General features: G+C 49.5%; 1 protein-coding gene across 1 annotated transcript; it reads right to left on the bottom strand.

The window, feature by feature from the left end:
* Positions 1 to 15962: 15962 nt before the first annotated feature.
* KCNA10 (potassium voltage-gated channel subfamily A member 10) lies at positions 15963 to 17921 on the bottom strand. The gene has a single exon (XM_032249802.1). The coding sequence runs from the start codon at positions 17537 to 17539 to the stop codon at positions 16004 to 16006; it is 1536 nt and encodes a 511-aa protein (XP_032105693.1). The 5' UTR covers positions 17540 to 17921; the 3' UTR covers positions 15963 to 16003.
* Positions 17922 to 19181: the final 1260 nt, after the last annotated feature.

The raw sequence follows: 19181 nt of genomic DNA, 5'->3' as shown, positions 1-19181 counted from the left end.
AGTCCAAAATCAGTTTCACTGGGCCAGAATGTACAAGGCTACATTCCTTACAGAGCTCTAGGAGATGACCTGTTTCATTGCCTTTTCCAGTTTCTACAGGCCGCCTGCATTCCTTGGCTTGTGGTCCCATCATTTGATCTCTGCTTCTGTGGTTGTAGCTCCTGACTCTGACCTCCCACCACCCTTTTATAAACGCCCTTGTGGTTACAGGGGATCCATCCAGATAATCCAGGTTAACCTCCCTGTCTCAAGGTTCTCGGGATTAGGATGTGAACATCTTTGGGGGCAATATTCAGCCTTATTATTCAGCATTATTGCACTTTTCCATGAAGCTTATCTCCAGGCAGTTTACCTTTTTGAGATCTAGATCTGAGAGAGAGCGGTTCAGGTAGAGACAGAGGCTCCCCTGCATCTGCTCCAGGCTCCTTTCCTCAGATGACTGACACCAAACATTCATTTCATTCATAGCACCCCTTTTCCTCATTCTCAGGGGGTGCCCCTTCTCTGTGGCTGCTGTGGGACAGGTTCATTAGAATACCACCCAGTACCTCCATCATCATACACGCCGCAAACCACAGCAGGCTGATCTCCTCACAAAAGCCTGAGACCTGAGGTTGGAAGCTAGGCCATCACAACTAGACACTCCTCCTTCCCACAAAATTGCATGCCCTGCCCACCAAACCTCACCATTTTCTTTACTGAGCATTGTTTGTACAAAGGGAGAGAGAATATTTGGCTTTTAGATGTCTAAGCCAGGGAGAGGGCAAGAGAAGGAAGGGGCCACCTTCAAAAACTGGAACTGTCCAAGCCAGGGGTGGCCTTGGAGTCCTGGCACTGGCATCTGAGTCCACCTCGGGGGCTTGACTCCACAGGGGTGGGAATGATTCCACCTGGTCACCAAAACCAGGTGTCTGGGGAAGATGTCACTGCCTTGACACTAAGTTTTGGATAAATAAGTAAAAATGTTTTGTCCTCACTGTAAGTAGTAATTGTATGGAACTTTTGTCTGGATATGGTAGTAGTCTGAATATAGAAATAAGTTTTTAAAAGTTTAGATAGGCCAGGCGCTGTGGCTCAGGACTGTAATCCCAGCACTTTGAGTGGCCAAGGTGGGCAGATCACCTGAGGTCAGGAGTTCGAGACCAGCCTGGCCAACATGGTGAAACCCTGTCTCAACTAAAAATACAAAAATTAGCTGGGCATAGTATCAGGTGCCTGTAGTTCCAGCTACTCGGGAGGCTGAGGCAGGAGAATCACTTGAACCCAGGAAGCAGAGGTTGCAGTGAGCCGAGATCGCACCACTGCACTCCAGCCTGGGTGACAGACCGAGACTCTGTCTCAAAAACAAATACATAAATAAAAGTTTAGATAAATTTTAAGATGTCAGACTGGGTTCAGTTCCAGCCCTGTTCACTCATTAGGCCATGTGACCTTGACCTTTCTGGGTCTCCGTTTCCTCAATTTAAAGTGGAACACACGAGCACTTCCCCCAGCAGACTGTCACAAGGAGTGAGATAATGAGTGTGCAAGTGTTTTGTACAGGATATGCTACGCAGGAGTAGCATTATTACTAGAGGAATGTGAGCGTGCTGAGAAGCATTCAGCACCTGGGAGGGCAGGCCGGGGAGGACAATTGTACCTTCCTATGGCCTGTACCTTGGTGATAGGAAACAAGGCGGGGTGGTCCAGGGGTTGACCCAGTGTGGGAGACCGTATATTTTCATGTGTGAAAAGGCTCACAGCTCTACTCCAAGGTGCCCCTTTCATTTCCCCCATACCCGCTGCTAGTCCAGCTCCACACTGGCCGATGAGATCACATCCTGTGACACGCATCACCGCCGTGGTTAATGGCCTTCCAACATGGCCTCCAGTAATCCCTGCGTTCTGGTCGTCCTGCCTTTGTGTAACCCCCTCTCCTTGAGCATAGGCTGGATTTTGTGACTTGCTTGCAACAAATAGAACACGTAAAAGCAAGGCGTTTGGTTTGCAGACTGTGGATTCCGTCTTGCTCGCACTCTCTCTTGCTTGCTGTAAGGAAACAAACTGCCATGCTGTGAGCAGCTCTGTGAAGAGGTCCCTGTGGCAAGGACCTGAGGATGACTTTCAGCCAAAGCCAGAGAGGAATTTCCCCCATTCCCAGTCCAATAGCCAGGAGAGAACAAATCCTGCCAACTACCACTGAGTGGGCCCAGAAGCTCCCCTCTCCCACTGCAGCGGAGGCTCGAGGTGACAGCAACCCTACCCAACATTTTGACTGCAGAGAGGTTGAGATCTCAAGGACCCAGCTAACCTGTGCCTGCATTCATTCCTGATCCACAGAAAGGATCCACAGAAATGTGTGTTAATCCAGTGGAGATGTACTGTGAGATGCTGTTTTAAGCTATTGAGTGTAGGAGTAATTTGTTACATGGTGGTAGATAACTAATGCACACTGTAAAGTGTCATTTGACATTAAGGAACTGCAGCATCATTACAATCTCTGTGTACTAAATACAACTGAACGTCAACTCTGTGCCAAGCACATGGTGCCTTGGGGTTCTGGGGCTATGGCGATGAGCCAGACAAGACCCGAGCCTCCAAAACCTCACAGGGGGCATGTAGACACCAAAGTGTGAGCAGAGGAAGCAGAGCAAGCCTCATGCAGGAAGGGGTGTTTGGGGTGCCTTGAGGGATGAATAGGATTTCAAAAGGCGGAAATAAGGTGAAGGACATTCCATGGGGGAAGAAATAGGGCAGTGCAAAGCGTTTTCAAGCCTGTGACCCTGAGCTGATCACAATGAGAAAAAGTTGGACAGATTCAGTTCCTCTTTTCTGGTTGGGGTTAGCAGTAGGCAAAATTGGGAAGGTGCGTCTTTACACAGCTTCTGAGCAATGAAGACACAGAACAGCATGATCAGGCTAGTGTGGGAACTGTGGCGTATGGAGGTGGGGTGGCATAGAAAGGAGGGGGCTCCATAACCTTTACCTGCCTGGGAAGGTTACCTGGGCTCAACCATCCTGGCTTTCCTGAGACAGCACTGCTAGTGGAGGAGGCTTGGGGCGGAGGAGCATGGAGACCTGCAGTCAAAACCCTGGGTTCAAATCCTGGCTCTGCCAAGTTGCTAGTTGTAGCATCTTGGGAAATTACTTTCCCTGCTCTGCAACTCTGTTGCCTCATCTGTGAAATGGAGCTAATCACAGATCCTGCCCTACAAGGTGTCATGAGACTAAGTTCATTTACATTAAATATTTTAGCTAGTGCATGGCATTCAATAAATATGTTACTGGTATTTTTTCAAGGGACACAATCTGATCTTTGTATCATCCCTTTTTCTTTTCTTCTTCCTTTCCTTCCTTTATTCCACAAATATTTCTTGAGCAGCAGACACTGTCATGGGATTGTGTACAGGACACCGTGTGGGGATTATCACATTAAAAGGACACAGCCATGACCCTCAAAGTGTTCACAACCTTCAGGCGGGTTTTCATCCTGGGCTTTAGCCACCTTTCACAGAGTGTGGGCTGAGCAGAAATTGCCGTGGAAGGGTCAGGCCACGGTCTATCTACATTCCACTTTGCACGGCACATTTTACAGCTTGCTAAGAAATATCACATATTACTTAATTCTCACAATAATGTTGGGAACTTGGTATTATTTATTACTATTAACACATGGAGGAACCAACGTCTAGCATGATTAAAGTGATTATCTAAGGTCATAAAGACTTTGGTGGCAAATTAGACATGAATATTTCCCACAATGTCAACAGTTCTTTGAAACAGGCTGAGGGTGAGACAGGCATTGTCTGTCTCCAGGACATTGTGGAGCATTCGGGTCCACCTGGCAGGGAGGTCTGACGTCCCACGTGGGGCCTCCTGGAGTGCCGGTGTCTGGCCAGGCTGCCTGCTGGTTCTGGACTTGGAATTCAAACCATTTCAGAATTCTGAGGCATCAATAATCCATTTGAAAGTTAAACAAGATACCACTGTAAAAGGGCACTTTTAGTCTGAGAGGGTGGCAGCTTGACTTCCAGGTTCCAGTTACGTCCTTTCTGCAGATGGACGCGTTTGTCCAATCCATGCCCTTCTTCCCCTGCATGGTGGAAGGTGCCACAGGGCACAGAGGAAAGGTGGAGGACGGGGAAGAGGGTGTGTGTGTGTGTGCATGTGCATGTGGTGGGGATTTAGTTCTTCGTTTTAGGGATCCTTTTCTGAGAGTACAAGGCAGGAATCAGGATATTAAGAAATTCTGAAAAGTGACTCAAGCAGTTGAGTAAAAGCAGCTTCATTTTATAAATCGACAGGGAGGCCATTCCAGAAGGTGCCCAGGTGCTCTCGTGATTGAAAACCAACCAGCTGGAAGAAGGAAGAGAGGGGGGAGTAGACCCCTGCAGACCAGCATGTGATAGCGTGTGCCGGGGACTTGTGAGGCCTGCCCAGCACCTCCCCAGACCTACCCACTCCTTGTCTGCCATGTCTTCCCCTCTCTTCTCATTGCAGGGAGACAGGAGGAGGTCAGGGAGGCTGGCTGGGAGCCTGGCTTCTTCTCCCCACTCTAACTCCTGGCACAGTCATAAGACAGCTCCGTGGTGGGGTGCCATCTATGCCCATGGCCGGTGGTGGGTTCCACAGAAGCCTCGCTGCTGCTGAGCCAGGGAACATGACGTCGTGGGGCCCCACACAGCCTCTGACAGCGCTGGTGGCTGCTGTTCTTTTCCTAGCTATAAGACTTCAGGCATATGACAAACTCTCTGAGCCAGTTTCCTCATTTGGACAGGGAGGATGCTGATGCTATGGGTTAAATTCGTACCCCATGTCCCCTCTCAAAAAGATGCATTGGAGCCCTAACCCCCAGCACCTCAGAATGTGACCTCATTTAGAGACAGGGGTAATGAAGTTAAAACGAGGGCATTACGGTGGGCCCTGATCCAATACGATTGGTATTCTTATACAAAGAAGAAATTTGGACACAAACAGACACATAGAGAGGGAAGATGGTGTGAGATACAGGGAGAAGGTGACCATCTACAAAACAAGGAGCCAACCCTGCTGGCACCTTGATCTTGAAATTCCAGCTTCCAGAATTGGGAGCCAATCCATGTCTGCTGTTGAACCCACCCCATCTGTGGCGCTGCGTTGTACCAGCTCTAGCAACCAACACGGAATACAACTCCAGCCCGCAGGAAAGGCTCATGTTCCTCCTGGTGGCAGGGACGGGCCTTTCTCCGGTCCTGCCCCCATTTTCTGAGAAGCTGTGCTTGGCCAGGTCCTGCTCAGTGGGAGGCAGCTGTCGCGTCAGGGAAAGGCCTCAGGCTCAGGTCCCGGCTCCAGCACTGTGTGGATGGCGAGCTGGGGCAGGCATTGAACTTTTCAGAATCTGTCTTATCAACTCTAACCTGGGGCAAATATGAAACCTTTCTGAACAACTTGCAGGGTGGCCGTGCGGTTCCAATGAGATGACCATATACATGGAATCATTTCATGAACCCCACAGTGTTAATTTCTGTGGTGACTATTACCGTCACAGGAGAGAACTCTGAGAATGACAGAGAAGTGTCGCAGAGAAGCTTGGGGGTAGACGTTCCCACTTTGTTGGGAATTCGATACTGCCCTATGACAGGGGCCCACAATGACAGTAGCCTTGCTCACAAGTGTTGCTGGTACTGGCCCACCTTGAGTTCAGGCGCACTGCTACCAATGGTGGCAGGAAGCCTGCTTATATTTTCAACCTTTTTCTTGAGATTCCATATGTAGGAAAAATACTATTTATTTAGTGCCTGTTCTATGAAGTGGGCTTCATATTTGACATTTCTTTTCTTTTTTTTTTTTTTCTCTGAGAGTTTCACTCTTGTCACCCAGGCTGGAGCGCAATGGTACAAACTTGGCTCACTGCAACCTCCACCTCCTGGGTTCAAGGGATTCTCCTGTCTCAGTCTCCTGAGTAGCTGGGATTATATGTGTGTGCCACCAGGCCTGGCTGACTTTTGTACTTTTAATACAGATGGGGTTTCACCACGTTGGCCAGGCTGGTCTCCAACTCCTGACCTCAAGTGATCCACCTGCTTCTGCCTCCCAAAGTGCTGAGATTACAGGCATGAGCCACCACGCCTGGCCTTGTTCAAGCTTGTTAGAGAAGCCCCTTCCATTTCCAACGTGCTTAACTTCAGGTCCCCTGGCCACTTATCTTCCATTCTTTGGTGTGTTATTCCAAACTAGAGGAAGAGAGCCACAGGGCCTTGCTTCTTTCTTCACCTCTGCAGCAAGGTTTCTACCTGATCCACGGTGAAGTCAGATCCTGCCTGTCCCCTCTCCAAACGGGAGCATCTTGGTGCTTTATTCTCCTGATCAACAGGGAGATCCCTTGTCTCTCTCTGGCCAGAACTGCCTCCCTGACTTGAATTTGTGCCCAATGCTGGACTGACTTCCCTTCTAGGCTTCTAATTGTTTTCCAGTTGAATCTGACAACATCTCCAAGTGGAGCGGGACAGTAAGGTGGGAAGTGAACTTTTCTGCGCCCTCAGCACTTGGGCTGTGACCCATCACTGGTCAGATACTGCCCACACAGGGTCGGTTTATCTTGGGCTTGAGTGACCGGAGAGTGTGAGGGTTGGCTTGCCATTAACTCACAGGGAGGAATCAGGGAGTTGGAGGGCTTAAGTTGAGACAGGCCTCAGGCCACCCACAAGGAGGGCGAGGGTTTCTGGCTGACGTGAGCCCATTTCCACTCCTCAAAAGCAGAGAGTCCTCTTATTCGGCTCTGTAACCCCAGAGCCAGTATTGGCATGTGGCTTACAGCAGAAACATGGTGAATATATACATTTTTTTCTTTTTTTGAGATGGAGTCTCGATTTGTTGCCAGGCTGGAGTGTAGTGGCACATCTTGGCTCACTGCAATCTCCGCCTCCTGGGTTCAAGCGATTCTCCTTCCTCAGCCTCCCTAGGAGCTGGGACTACAGGCACCAACCACTATGCCCGGCTAATTTTTGTATTTTTAGTAGAGATGGGGTTTCACCGTGTTGGCCAGGATGGTCTCGATCTCTTGACCTTGTGATTCCCCCTGCCTTGGTCTCCCAAAGTGCTGGGATTACAGGCATGAGCCATGGTGCCCTGTCCTTGGCGAATATTTGAGGAAAGAGCAAGTGCATCACCTACACCCTAAGAAAGTGAATCATCCAGTGCAGGTGAATGTTAGTTACCTCCTCCAGTGTGGAGTCTCAGAAAATGTAGAGAATTATTCAGGGCCTGGCAGAAAATTCTGTGCCAAGAAATTACTTCAACCCAAACTCTCCAGGTAGATAGATCACAGTTACTGCTGTTTTAGGGAGTGTGGGGGAGTCAGGGGAGCCTCTGATTTGGCTCTCCGGTGGCCTCGGTGCTCCCTTGGGTCGTCCGTCTTTCTTTCTCTTTTGCTGTCTCTTCCTTCATTCGTTGAGCATCTATTATGCACTGGACGCTGTACGGGGACTTCAACATTAAAGGGCACAGCCTGGCCCTCGAAGGGCTCACAGCCTCCAGGTGGGAGTGCCTTGGCTTTACCCTTTCACAGACTGTGGGCTGAGCAGAAATCTGCTGTGGAAGGCTCAGGCCACCGTCTACCTGCATCTTACTTTGTGCAGCACCTTTTACAGTTTGCTAAGGCATCTCAGGTATTATTTTATTTAATTCTCACAATAATCTTGGAAACCTGGTATTATTTACTGTTGCTGTTAACCAAAGAACAATAGGTGGGCGTGGGAGTTATGGGGGATGAGAAGGAGATGGCACAGCCACACCTGAGTTCAGAAGAGCAGAAGATCCTGTCTAAAATCCCCGACGACGGCAGCCATTCTCTCCCCAAGCATCTAACTGGCACCTCAGTGATGGGAGTGAAATAGCATTCATTATCTGGTGACATTTCGCTGGCAGCTTTTTACCTCCGCTTCCCCTGAGATGTGATAAAAGTTTGTCTGATCTTCCTTTTACCCATCTCTCCGGCTCCCTGCCACCCCCACTTCCTTTTCATCCCTGTGTTTGAGGGCAACCCTTCTTCTGTCTCAAGGTTGTGCTGGCCACAGCAAACATAGCGGTCCCCAGGGAGACCAGTCCGTCTTTCTTCCTCTTACTTCAAAGGGCCTTTGGAGTTCTCCGCCCCATGGGCTGAACAGAATGTATTCATTTTTTTAGGAGGCTGGAATCAGCTGCCGAGCAGGCAGGGGCACCTTGGGCTCTCCTTTCCTTCCCCATTTCCAGGACCCAGTAGGGAGGGAAGGTGTGAAATCTCAGGCTCCTGGGCAGGGCTGGGGAGGCCGCGCTTGCCACTGGTAGGAGGGGCCACACTCCTTTCTCAGCGGCTGATGGAGCTGGGCCTGAGCAGGACTTCCCCAAAGGACTGGGAAGGAAGCCTCCACTTGGTAGTCGCTCTCTGGGGAGGGACCTGCTGAGGTGGGGAGGCCCGGCAGAGTCAGGGTGTCGTGGGGAGGGGCCTTCCCATTGATTGTTCAGAAGAGCTGCCTTGAAGGCTGAGTTGCTTCACTGGAACGGGGCAGGGCCTCTGAGAGACCTTCAGAGCTGGGGTTTCAGAGAGGAAGGAGTCTTGGGTCTCTTTGCCCTCCTGGAACCCTGCCCACCAGGAAGAGCAGCCTGCTGGGTGGAAGGTAGGCAGCTTTCTCCTGAGCTGGAGAGGGACAGCTCTGAGCGCTGTTGCTGCTGCTGCTTCCCCTGTCAGAAACCCATCCCCGTCACTTCTCAGATGGATGTCGGGGAGAAGACGGCGACAGACCAGACCTCAGCAGATCATTAAACAAACCAAATGCTCCTGGTACAAAATCAGATTCTCCTCCCCGCCCGCATGCATTCCCTGACCTCCGGACAGGCTGGCAGGCCTTAGCGCGGGTTTGTCTCCCCTAGAGGACAATGATCACAAGCCCAGATGCTTCTGGAGCTGGCAGGCCCAGTGTCAGGGACACCAGAGGGAGGGCAGAGAGGTTGCTGACCTGGAGAGCAGCCTCTGCTATTGTGGTCCTCCAGGTTGGCCAAGTCTTCTGATTTTCCAACAGAAGTCAGAAATACATTTTACAAAAGTTCTGTGATGAAAAATTTTAAGCATACACAAAAGTAGAGAGAATAGTAAAGTGAGCGTGCATAGACCCCACAACCTGCGTTTGATGATTATCCAGATTTTGCTGTCTTTGTTTCATCTGTTTTTATTATCATTATTAAGATTTAAAAAATTTGAATTCTCCAGACTTTTAAATGTTGGCTCAAAATTTTGGAAGACACAATGAGTTTCATCGTGGGGGCAGCTGTGGGCAACACTGCTCAGCGGAGCTGAGTTTCTACGGTGGGCCAGGAGCGTGTGGGGACCCTGGGCCAGGCCTCCCCTGTGCTCTATCCCAGCTACACTCCAGGGTTCAGGGCCCATGCCTAAAGCCTCCAAGGGCCACCTGCAGTCACACTTCTCATGGAAGGAGGGTAGGTGTGGGGCAGAGTGAAATCTTACTAGGCATATTGCTGGCTTAATTTTGTTTCTTTAGGGTATGGGGATGGAGAGCTTAGAGACACAATTCTTTAATTCAAAGGATATTTATTGAGCACCTGCTATGAGCCATGATAGGTCCTGGAAATATAGCAGTGGACAGACAAAAATCCGTGTCTTTTGGAGTTAACATTTTTGTAAGAAATTATAGGTAATTAGATACAAAGGTGATTGTGTGTGTGTGTGTGTGTGTTTATACATTCCCACAGGTTGAGCATCCCAAATCTAAAAATCTGAAATCCAAAATCTTCAACTTTTTGATTCAGAACATGACACCACATGAGTAAAATTTCATATCTGTCCCCATGTGACTGGTCACCATCAAAATGCAGGTACACATCACACAGTGTGTTCAGTGTTCTCAAAGCAAAAAAGGCCTTCCAGCTGCAACACATCTTGTCTGCCCCTTTTCAGATTCCCCGTGCAAGCATGCCCACAGGGTAATAAAATGCACATGTGCAGGCCAGACATGCCAATGGCAGGTTCCCCACTTGCCCCATATGGGGCCAAGACCTTTGTGTATTACCCACTGTGTTATTTTGCTTATTCTCTGCTCTGTGTAAAGATATTGTGGAAAATGTCAAAAAGACCTGCATGGTGCCCGTAGGGTAATGCAAATATTTCAAAATCTGAAGAAAAAAAAAAAAAAAAAAAAAACCAAAAAACCCACGTCAGAAACACCTCTGGTCCCAAGCATTTTGGATAAGGCATACCCAACCTGTAAATGTGTGTGTGTATGTGTATGTGTGTGTATATACATACCTGCCACATGGGGGATGGCTGCCTCTAGGGACACAAAGGCCGGCCACCAGAGGCAAGCCGAGGACAGTGGACAGAGGTGATGACGTGAGCTCTGAAGGAGGAGGTTGGATCTCCAGACTCAGTGGACCTAGGATGATGACTGGCTTTCCTGGATTTCTCAGTCATGTGAGCCAATAAGTTCCTCTCTTCTGTTTCAGTTAGAGCTGGGTTTCTGCGACCTGCAACTGAATGTGTCCTCCCTAATATATTCTTGCACCAGCGTGTATATCCTCAGTGAGTGCCTGAGCAAAGGTGGGGAGGGAGTTCCTGCAAAGCAGAGTGAGGGCTATGCAGGCCCATCAGACCAGCTGCTGACCAGCCTGTGAGAGCAGCGCAAGGGAACCTTGTGTGTGAGCAGGATTCGGCGGCCAAGGCTTCAGGCCACATTGCACTGGTAGGTCTGTGCCCAGGAGGTGGCCTCAGAGGTCCTGCAGAGCCTTTAGTCTCAAGTGGCTGAACTCCTCTAAGTGGCCTCTGCATAGTGTGGGCCAGAAAAGGCTTATGCAGCAAGAGGTGGTTCCGACTTCAGCCACTCTGCTGTCCCAGAACCTCAGGGAATGCTGCTGGCCCATGTTATAATATCAGCACCTTTGGTTTGGCTGTGAGTGACGGTGGATTGAGGGTGGCAATATAAAGGTTAGGTTCTTGACCAAGAAGGTGGAGGCATAGGACAATTAGGGTACCATCTATGTATAATCACCTCAATTTTATGCCCATCCTTCTGGGGTTCCCAGGATGACTTCCCCACTGACATGATTTGGCTGTGTCCCCACCCAAATCTCATCTTGAATTGTAGCTCTCATAATTCCCATGTGTCCTGGGATAGATCCTATGGGAGGTAATTGAATCATGGGGGCGTGTTTTTCCCCTGCTGTTCTCATGATCGTGAGTCAGTCTCACGTGATCTGATGGTGTTATAAAGGGGAGTTCCTCTGCACATGCTCTTTTGCCTGCTGCCATGTAAGACGTGACTTTGCTCCTTATTTGCCTTCCACCATGATTGTGAGGCCTCCCCAGCCATGTGGAACTGTGGGTCCATTAAACCTCTTTCCTTTATAAATTACCCAGTCTCTGGTATGTCTTTATTAGCAACATGAGAACAGATTAATACACCCACAATATGCCATAGAGAAATGTTACCTAACTTTTTGAAGCTTCAGTTTTCTTATCTGCTAATGGAAATAATACATACTTTATAGTCGTTGTTAAGATGAAATGAAAAACATGTGTAAAGCATTTAGAATGTTGTAATTGTTTATTAAATATGATGTTATCCCTACCACTACTTCCGTCTATGCCCCCACGTTACTAATTCTTTTTTTATTTTTGAGAGAGGGTTTTGCTCTGTTGTCTGTGCTGGAGTGCAGTGGCTTAATCTTGGCTCATGGCAATCTCTGCTTCCCAGGCTCAAGCAAACCTCCCACCTCAGCCTCCTGAGTAACTGGGACTGCAGGTGCCCATCACCACACCTGGCTAATTTTTGCATTTTTTGTAGAGACGGGTTTTTGCCACATTGCTCAGGCTGGTCTCCAACTTCTGAGCGAAAGCGATCCACCCGCCTTGGCCTCCGGAAGTGCTGGGATTGCAGGCGTGAGCCTCCGTGCCTGGCCGCCTATGTTTATTAATTCTTTGTTTATGCTGTCTTTGAAATCAGTTGCCTTTTGCTTAGGGTCATCCCCTGACTAGGATTGCAAAGGTAAGCTCTGTACTTATTTGGGTAGTGTTAATTGGTCCACAGGAAAGCTTTCAAAGAATCATAGTTCTGGCCGGGTGTGGTGGCTCATGCTTGTAATCCCACACTTTGGGACACCAAGGCAGGCAGATCACCTGAGGTCAGGAGTTTGAGACCAGCCTGACCAACATGGAGAAATCCCAGCTCTACTAAAAAAATGCAAAAAAATTTAGCCAGGTGTGGTGGCATATGTCTGTAATCCCAGCTACTTGAGAGGCTGAGGCAGGAGAATCACTTGAACCCAGGAGGCAGAGGTTGCGGTTTTCTCTGTCAGTGAGTCATCTGGGTGCCCCTCTACCGACCACAGATCTCACTGCAGACGGGAGGCTGGGCACAGGTATGGTGGGAGGGGCTCCCATAGCGCTTCACCTGCCCTGGGTGGTTAAGGAAGAAACCCATAACTCAGCATTGGTGCACAGGGACCGTGACGCCTGCCCTACTGGGAATGGAGGGCTTGCCTCTGCAGCTGCAGTCCCTGGGATCAGCCTGAAGGCAGGGCCTGCTTCCTGGGCATCAGAATCTTACAACTGGGCCTTCCAAGGCTGTAAGGGTAACTAGGCTAGCCGAAGAGAGTGGCTCCTCTCTGCCCTGCTCTGCCTATGCTCCTCCCGGCAGGGCCTCAGGAAGAGAGGCTAGCGCTGCAGGCCCTGAGACTCCATCTTAGCCTCTGGGGTCACTGGCCCAGCCTGTCCTGGGGTCTGATTATTCCACTGTGTTTGCAGCATGTGGTGGTGTAGGGCCAGCATGTGACCCTGCTGCTGAACACACAGTCAGGGGGAATAAGAAAGCAGAGACCCCCGGAGAAGCAGCCTCCCTGATCCCAGGCGTGCACCAAGCCTGTCTGCATGACTACAGCTGCAGCTGCCTTGCCCAGTGGAGACCGCTCTGGTTAGGAAGCATGAAGAGACACATTTTGGCATCAGGGAGACCTAGGTTCGAATCCCCTCTCTGTTGCTTCCCGGCTGTGTGCCCTTGCACCTCTCTAAGTGCCAGCTCCTCACATGGCAAAGTGGGGGTGCTAATATTTACCTCAGAGGGCTGATGTGAGGGGCACAGTGTCCCCACATAGCCCTCACAGGGGAGAGGTTTTGGTGTAAAGGATTGTGATGGCGTGCCTGCCAGAGGGCTGAATGTGGGCATGTGGCCTCCTTTGTTTAGGCGCCCCCCTCAGGCACTCGAGGTCTTGGGCAAGTAGGTTTTATAAGGGCATTGTACATGCAAACATTTGCATCACCCCAAATCAAGATGTTATCATCATTCTGGCACCCAAGTTTATGTGACTCTGTAATGGTTTACAGAGTCAGTGGGGGCAATCTCCTCACCAGGCCACCATCCTGGAACCAGAGCCTGGCATAAGGCCTCAGAGGGACTCCATAGGTGTGAGGCCTGGAGCTCCATGGTCACCTGGTCAGCCCTACTCACTTGAGCTTGAGGGCTGGGTGGAGAACTGGAGAGTGCCCTGAAGGGACACTGAAGGGGGGAAATGGGAAGGGAACTTAGAAAATTGTGGGGATGACCCTCTGAAGTTTGGAACCCTCATGGGCTGGGACAGGAACCTGCTTACCTAGGTCTTAGGGCAATAATGCCTTGTGTGAGGCCCAGGCTGAATCTTTGCATGACTGCTGCTTAATCAAAGCTTGGGGTTCAAGTGCAAGAAGGGATTTGAGATTATTGGGATGGAAAGGAGGTTTAAAGATGACTAAGTTCAGCTTTTTAGGAGATAAAGACAAAAGGAAAGAAGAGAAGCAGCTTTTCCCCTTATCATCCCACTTATCATGAAGTAAAGAATAGAGAAGCAGCTTTCTCCGACACCAGCCTGCTTCTCATGAAGCAGAAGTCATGAGGCGGCATCTGTGCTTGCAGCACTGTCTTACCAGAGTGTGTAGAGCTGGCTGGGTGTCTGGGACAAATAATTTTATGTGTCAACTTGACTGGGCCACAGGGTGCCCAGATATTTGTCAAACATTATTCTGGGTGTGTCTGTGGGGCTGTTTCTGAATGAGATTAACCTTTAAATCAGTAGAATAAGTAAAGCAGACAGCCCTCCCTAATGTGTGTGGGCCCCATCCAATCAGTTGAAGCCCTGCATAGAACAAAAAAGCTGGTTACCCACCCCAAGCAAGGGGCCATTCCTTCTTACTGACTGCCTTTGAGCTGGGACATTGTTTTCTTCTTGTCTTCAGACTTGAAATAAAACATCAGCTCTTCCTGGGGCTTGAGTCTGCTGGCCTTCCTACCGGAACAGCACCATGGTGCTCCTGAACGTCTAGACTGCTGACTCACCCTGGGCACATGCAACTTTTCAGCCTTCATAATTGTGTGAGCCAGGTCCCTATAAGGAATCTCTCTCTCTCTCTCCCTGTGTATATGTGCACATGTAAATATACACACATGCACACACCTCAGAGGGCTGATGTGAGGTGTGTGCACACTCACACTCACACACCCTATTGGTTCTGTTTCCCTGGAGAACCCTGACTGACGCAGCCAGGACTGTGTGTTGGGAGTTGTGTGTTGTGGAGTTGTGCATTGTGGAGTTGTGTGTTGTGGAGCTGTGCTGTGGCCTGTGGCCCAGGGGCATTGTTCTGGTGTTGACACGTCTTTGAATGGCCATGTATTGGGAGCTGGGACTGAGGACAGCACAAGCCCAGCACAAGGGACAGAGTGGGGGCTCCTTTCCCTGTCCTTTGGGGAATCCTAATTCTACTCCCTCGTTCTGGGAGGCTCCTCTCCTAAGGGGGCAGTCCTTAGGCCAGCTGCTACAGCCATCCTCCCTGGGTAAGCCTGGGGTCTGGGCATGCCTTGGAACCCTGCTCTTCCTTCCCCAGCAGCCCCACAGGCTACTGGCCAATTGCTGATAACTCCACAGGAGCTGAACCTCAAGACAGGTGGACAAGTGCACTTAGCTGGAGCAGTTCTCTGGGGCCCACACTTCCCACGCTCAGGATCCCCAGTCTTTGTGTAACTCCATGGAGATGAGCCAGGTGAAACCGTCGAGGGATGTTCCTGGTTGTCCACTGTCCAGGGAAGGGGCTGAGGAGCAAGGGGTCAGGCAGATGCTGCCTTCCCAGGCTGTGAGGAGATCCTGAAACAACTGCGGAAGGATGTCTCTGCCCAGAGGTTGGCTGCCTGGACCCTCTGAAAGACAGGCCCCTCAGACTCCTCTCACCCTTTCCCTAATTCCAGCACATCCTCTTCATTAGTGGAAAGGGCACTGGGCTAGCATGTAGGAGATTTGACAGCATTGACTATGTCATTGCTTTTGGGTGACCTTAGGTAAGTTGCTCTCCCCCGGTTTGTTCATCTGTAACATGGGAATAATAATCAAATCAAATAATAATCAAATCTGCCTTACTTGTTATTCTAAGATGCAGTGAGATAATGTAGGTGAAGGTGTTCTGGAAAATGTATGCAGTGCTGCACAAGTGCAAAGTATTATTATTAATTATAATTAAATAAATCTGAGCTCTTCCTCTTTGCCCACAGAAACCCTTGTTTTTTTCACATGCTTCCTGTTAGGAAGACCAAAACCAGTGCTTTTTAATCTTTAATGTGCAAAGCAATCACTTGGGATCTTATTAAACTGCAGATTCTGATTCAGTAGGTCAGAGTAGGCCTGGATTCTGCATTTTATGCTCCCAGGTGATACCAATATTTCTGGTCTGGGGACCCGAGCTGTCTCTTCATAGGAAAAGAGCCCTAAATCTTTGTATAACATATTGGAAAGAAACCATTGAGAAAATACAGTGAAAGTATTAAAATATCTTGTAGTCAAAGATGGCTATTGATCACAAAAGATACATTTTGGTCTTTGGAAAAATGAAATGAGAGAAGGGAGAAAGAGGAAGGAATCAAGGGAGGAAGGAAAGCTGAAGGAAGAGAGGGACAAGAGGCGGGAAAGAGAAAGAGAGGGAGGGAGGGAAGGAGAGAGAGAGAGAAGAGAGAAGAGAGGACAGACCTAAGAAACCATGGACGGATCACTTCCTGGACTTCTCTGTGGAACAGCCACCATTGGTCTTACTAAGAGAGTCTGTGCTGCCCGTTCTTGGGCCTGCACTGTTGAGGATTCTTTCAATTTCTACTGGGATGTTCTGCTTTTCCTCATTCTCAGTCTCCCGGTGGTAGAAGTAGTTGAAGTTGGAGACAATGACGGGCACAGGGAGGGCAATGGTGAGGACCCCTGCAATGGCACACAGAGTGCCCACAATTTTCCCCCCTGGGGTGGTCGGGCACATGTCCCCATAGCCCACAGTTGTCATGGTGACCACTGCCCACCAGAAACCATCAGGAATGCTGGAGAAATGGGACTCTGGCTCATCCACCTCAGCAAAGTAGACTGCGCTGGAGAAGAGGATGACTCCAATGAAGAGGAAGAAGATGAGCAACCCCAACTCCCGCATGGATGCCTTCAGCGTTTGTCCGAGGATCTGGAGCCCCTTGGAGTGGCGGGAGAGCTTGAAGATGCGGAAGACTCTCACGAGGCGAATGATCCTCAGGATGGCCAGGGACATGTTCTGTTGGGCACTCGGCTCTGTCTCCTGGACTAGCTCTGTGATGAGAGTTGCAAAGTAGGGGATGATGGAGACGATGTCAATGATGTTCATGATGTTCCTGAAGAAGTCAGTCTTGCTGGGGCAGACCACGAACCGGAGCACCAGCTCAAAGGCGAACCAGATGATGCAGGTAGACTCCACCATGAAAAAAGGGTCAGTGAACATGGTCTGGGAGAGGGCTGTCTTGCTCATGTTGAGGTTGGGATCTCTGACCACCTTTAGGTCCCTCTCCTCCCGGAACTCTGGCAGTGTCTCCAGGCAGAAGATGGTGATGGAGATGACCACAACCAACACTGAGACCACAGCCACACCACGGGCAGCACTGGAGCTCTCAGGGTACTCGAAGAGGAGCCAGAACTGACGGTGGATGTCATTGGTGGGTAGCAGTGTTTCAGGGTCTTTGATGAAGCCTTCATCCTCCCGGAACTGGTCCATGGCCTCACTACCCAGCTCATAGAAGGAGATTTCATCAGCAAAGATGTCAATAGGAACATTGGCTGGGCGCCGAATTTTCCCACCAGATTGATAATAATATAGGATTCCATCAAAACTGGGCCGGTTCCGATCAAAGAAATACTCATTTCTCATGGAGTCAAAGAACTGCATCCTCTTCTCCCGGTCTCCCAGGAGAGTCTCTGGGAACTGACTGAGGGTTCTGAGCTGGGTCTCAAACCTCAGCCCAGCAATGTTGATGATCACTCGCTGGTTTCCTTCATTCAGGGCTCCTGGCTCAGGCCCTGGGGGGTCAGCATAGTCTCCTGGAAGCTTGGAGAAGGCTGTCTCACGGTTGGTGCTGTCGCTGATGAGGATCCTCCAGTTGGAGAAGGAGCTGCTCCCAGGCCGGCCTTTTGGGCTGGTTGATTCGAAGTCTGTGGCATAGCCTGGTTCTTCTTGGATTTCATCTGAGTTATCAAAATTGACCAGAGCAACCTCCATTTCTTTCCAGCCACACACATCCATTCTAGGGGAGCCAGGGAAGCAGCATGAAGATCCTTAGCCTTCTCTGCCTGCTGTAAGCTATGGAGAAGAAGAAGTTAATTAGGCAGGAGCCAGGGTGGAATACGACTGGCCCTTTGATTATCGAGGTAAGGTATACTAATGGGTTAATCAATGACTTATTTGTAGCTTGGGAAGGAACATCATGGCTATTTTGGCAACATGCGTCCCTTGAAATCATGTTGTGCCCCTGAGTTTGCATAAACTAATAACTAGTAGAAATGGCAAAAAAGGATCCTGGCAGAGAGGGGGAGATTCTCCCCAGCAAAGGATGGTCTCCATACTTGATGGCAAAGGGGCCGTACTAAAAGAGGAAAGTAACATTCCTTAATAATAAAAAGTATGATCTTGTATTTGCAAAAGCCCTTCTGTCTACCCAAACACGTCTCCATGCCCAATCTAATCTGTAACGCCTCTCTTTCTTTCACGCCAACAGCCAGTCCCTCACACATCCTTTTGGTCATGGCTTAAAACTATATCTAGAATTCAACCATTTTGCATCACCTCCACTCCTGCCTCTGGGCCAAGTGGTGAAGGTGGAACCAGATCTATGAAGCCAACAAGGATTCTTTCGGGAAGGAAAAACAAGAGGCTGGGTTAGCCAATCCACAGGGTCCTCTAAATAACCCCTCACCTGGAAATAACTCCTAGGGTTGTTTTGAAGGTACCCCAAATGAGATAACATGTGTAGAATGCTTGGCGGAACGAAAGATCACTATATTATAGCTATTACTGTTTTGGTCAACCTTCCCACGTAACAAGCACCTTAGAAACTACCAGCAATTGGAATTTTTTTGGCCTGAGTCCAAGGTGTCCATAGGAGTAATTTCATTTTGATAAATCATTTTAGGTGGGAAGAAGGTAAATAACTGTGTGTGTCTGCATGTGTGTCTGTATGTGTGTGTCTCTGTGTGTGTCTGTGTGTGTGTGCGTGCGCGGGCATGCACGCTGCAGGTGGGGTTCAGAAATCATGTCCAGTGGGCTTGGACACCTAGACACAGAGACTAACATTTCTTTCCTCAGGTTCATTCTAGCTTCAATTTCAATTTGAGCACACTGAAGCCAGGCAGGCTGGGGGTGGGAGTGGGAGAGAAGTAAAGGACTTAGCCTTAGGCAAAATCTGTAGTGGTCATAGCCTTGGAGAAGATTCCTTTACAGGCGATGAGGCCGTCCTGCCGTGTAGTGCTGTAGTCTTTTCCAAGTGATTCCACGTTCACTTATCTCACTAGATGACAATGATCAGGGGAGGTTAGATGTTATCTCTGTTTTGCAGATTGGGAAACCAAGTCATATGGACCAAGTGACTTCCCAATGTCACATAACTAGTACTATGGAGTTGTGACCTATACCTGGCCACGGCCTTCTGGCCCAGGGCCTTTCCCCCTAGACCATGCAGTCTCTGTATGGGAGCCAGGCCTTGTGGGGAGCTGTGGGCCAGGGCCACAGAATTGTCAGGGGCCCAGAACTCTTTCCAACCCATGACTCCTTTTCTCAGTTCAGGTGCCGTGTGTTGGGTGCTGAGCTCAAGTCTGGTCAGCGCTGGTAGAGTACCCATTCTTTCTCTCAGGGGTAAGTGGCCACAGCAAGCAGCCTAATTTCAGGGAGC

The sequence above is a fragment of the Sapajus apella genome, unplaced genomic scaffold (assembly GCF_009761245.1).
Source record: "Sapajus apella isolate SASKATOON/1434 unplaced genomic scaffold, GSC_monkey_1.0 scaffold69, whole genome shotgun sequence".
Taxonomy (NCBI): Eukaryota; Metazoa; Chordata; class Mammalia; order Primates; family Cebidae; genus Sapajus; species Sapajus apella.
The sequence above is the reverse complement of the archived record's forward strand: the minus strand, read 5'-3'. Positions and strand labels throughout refer to the sequence as shown.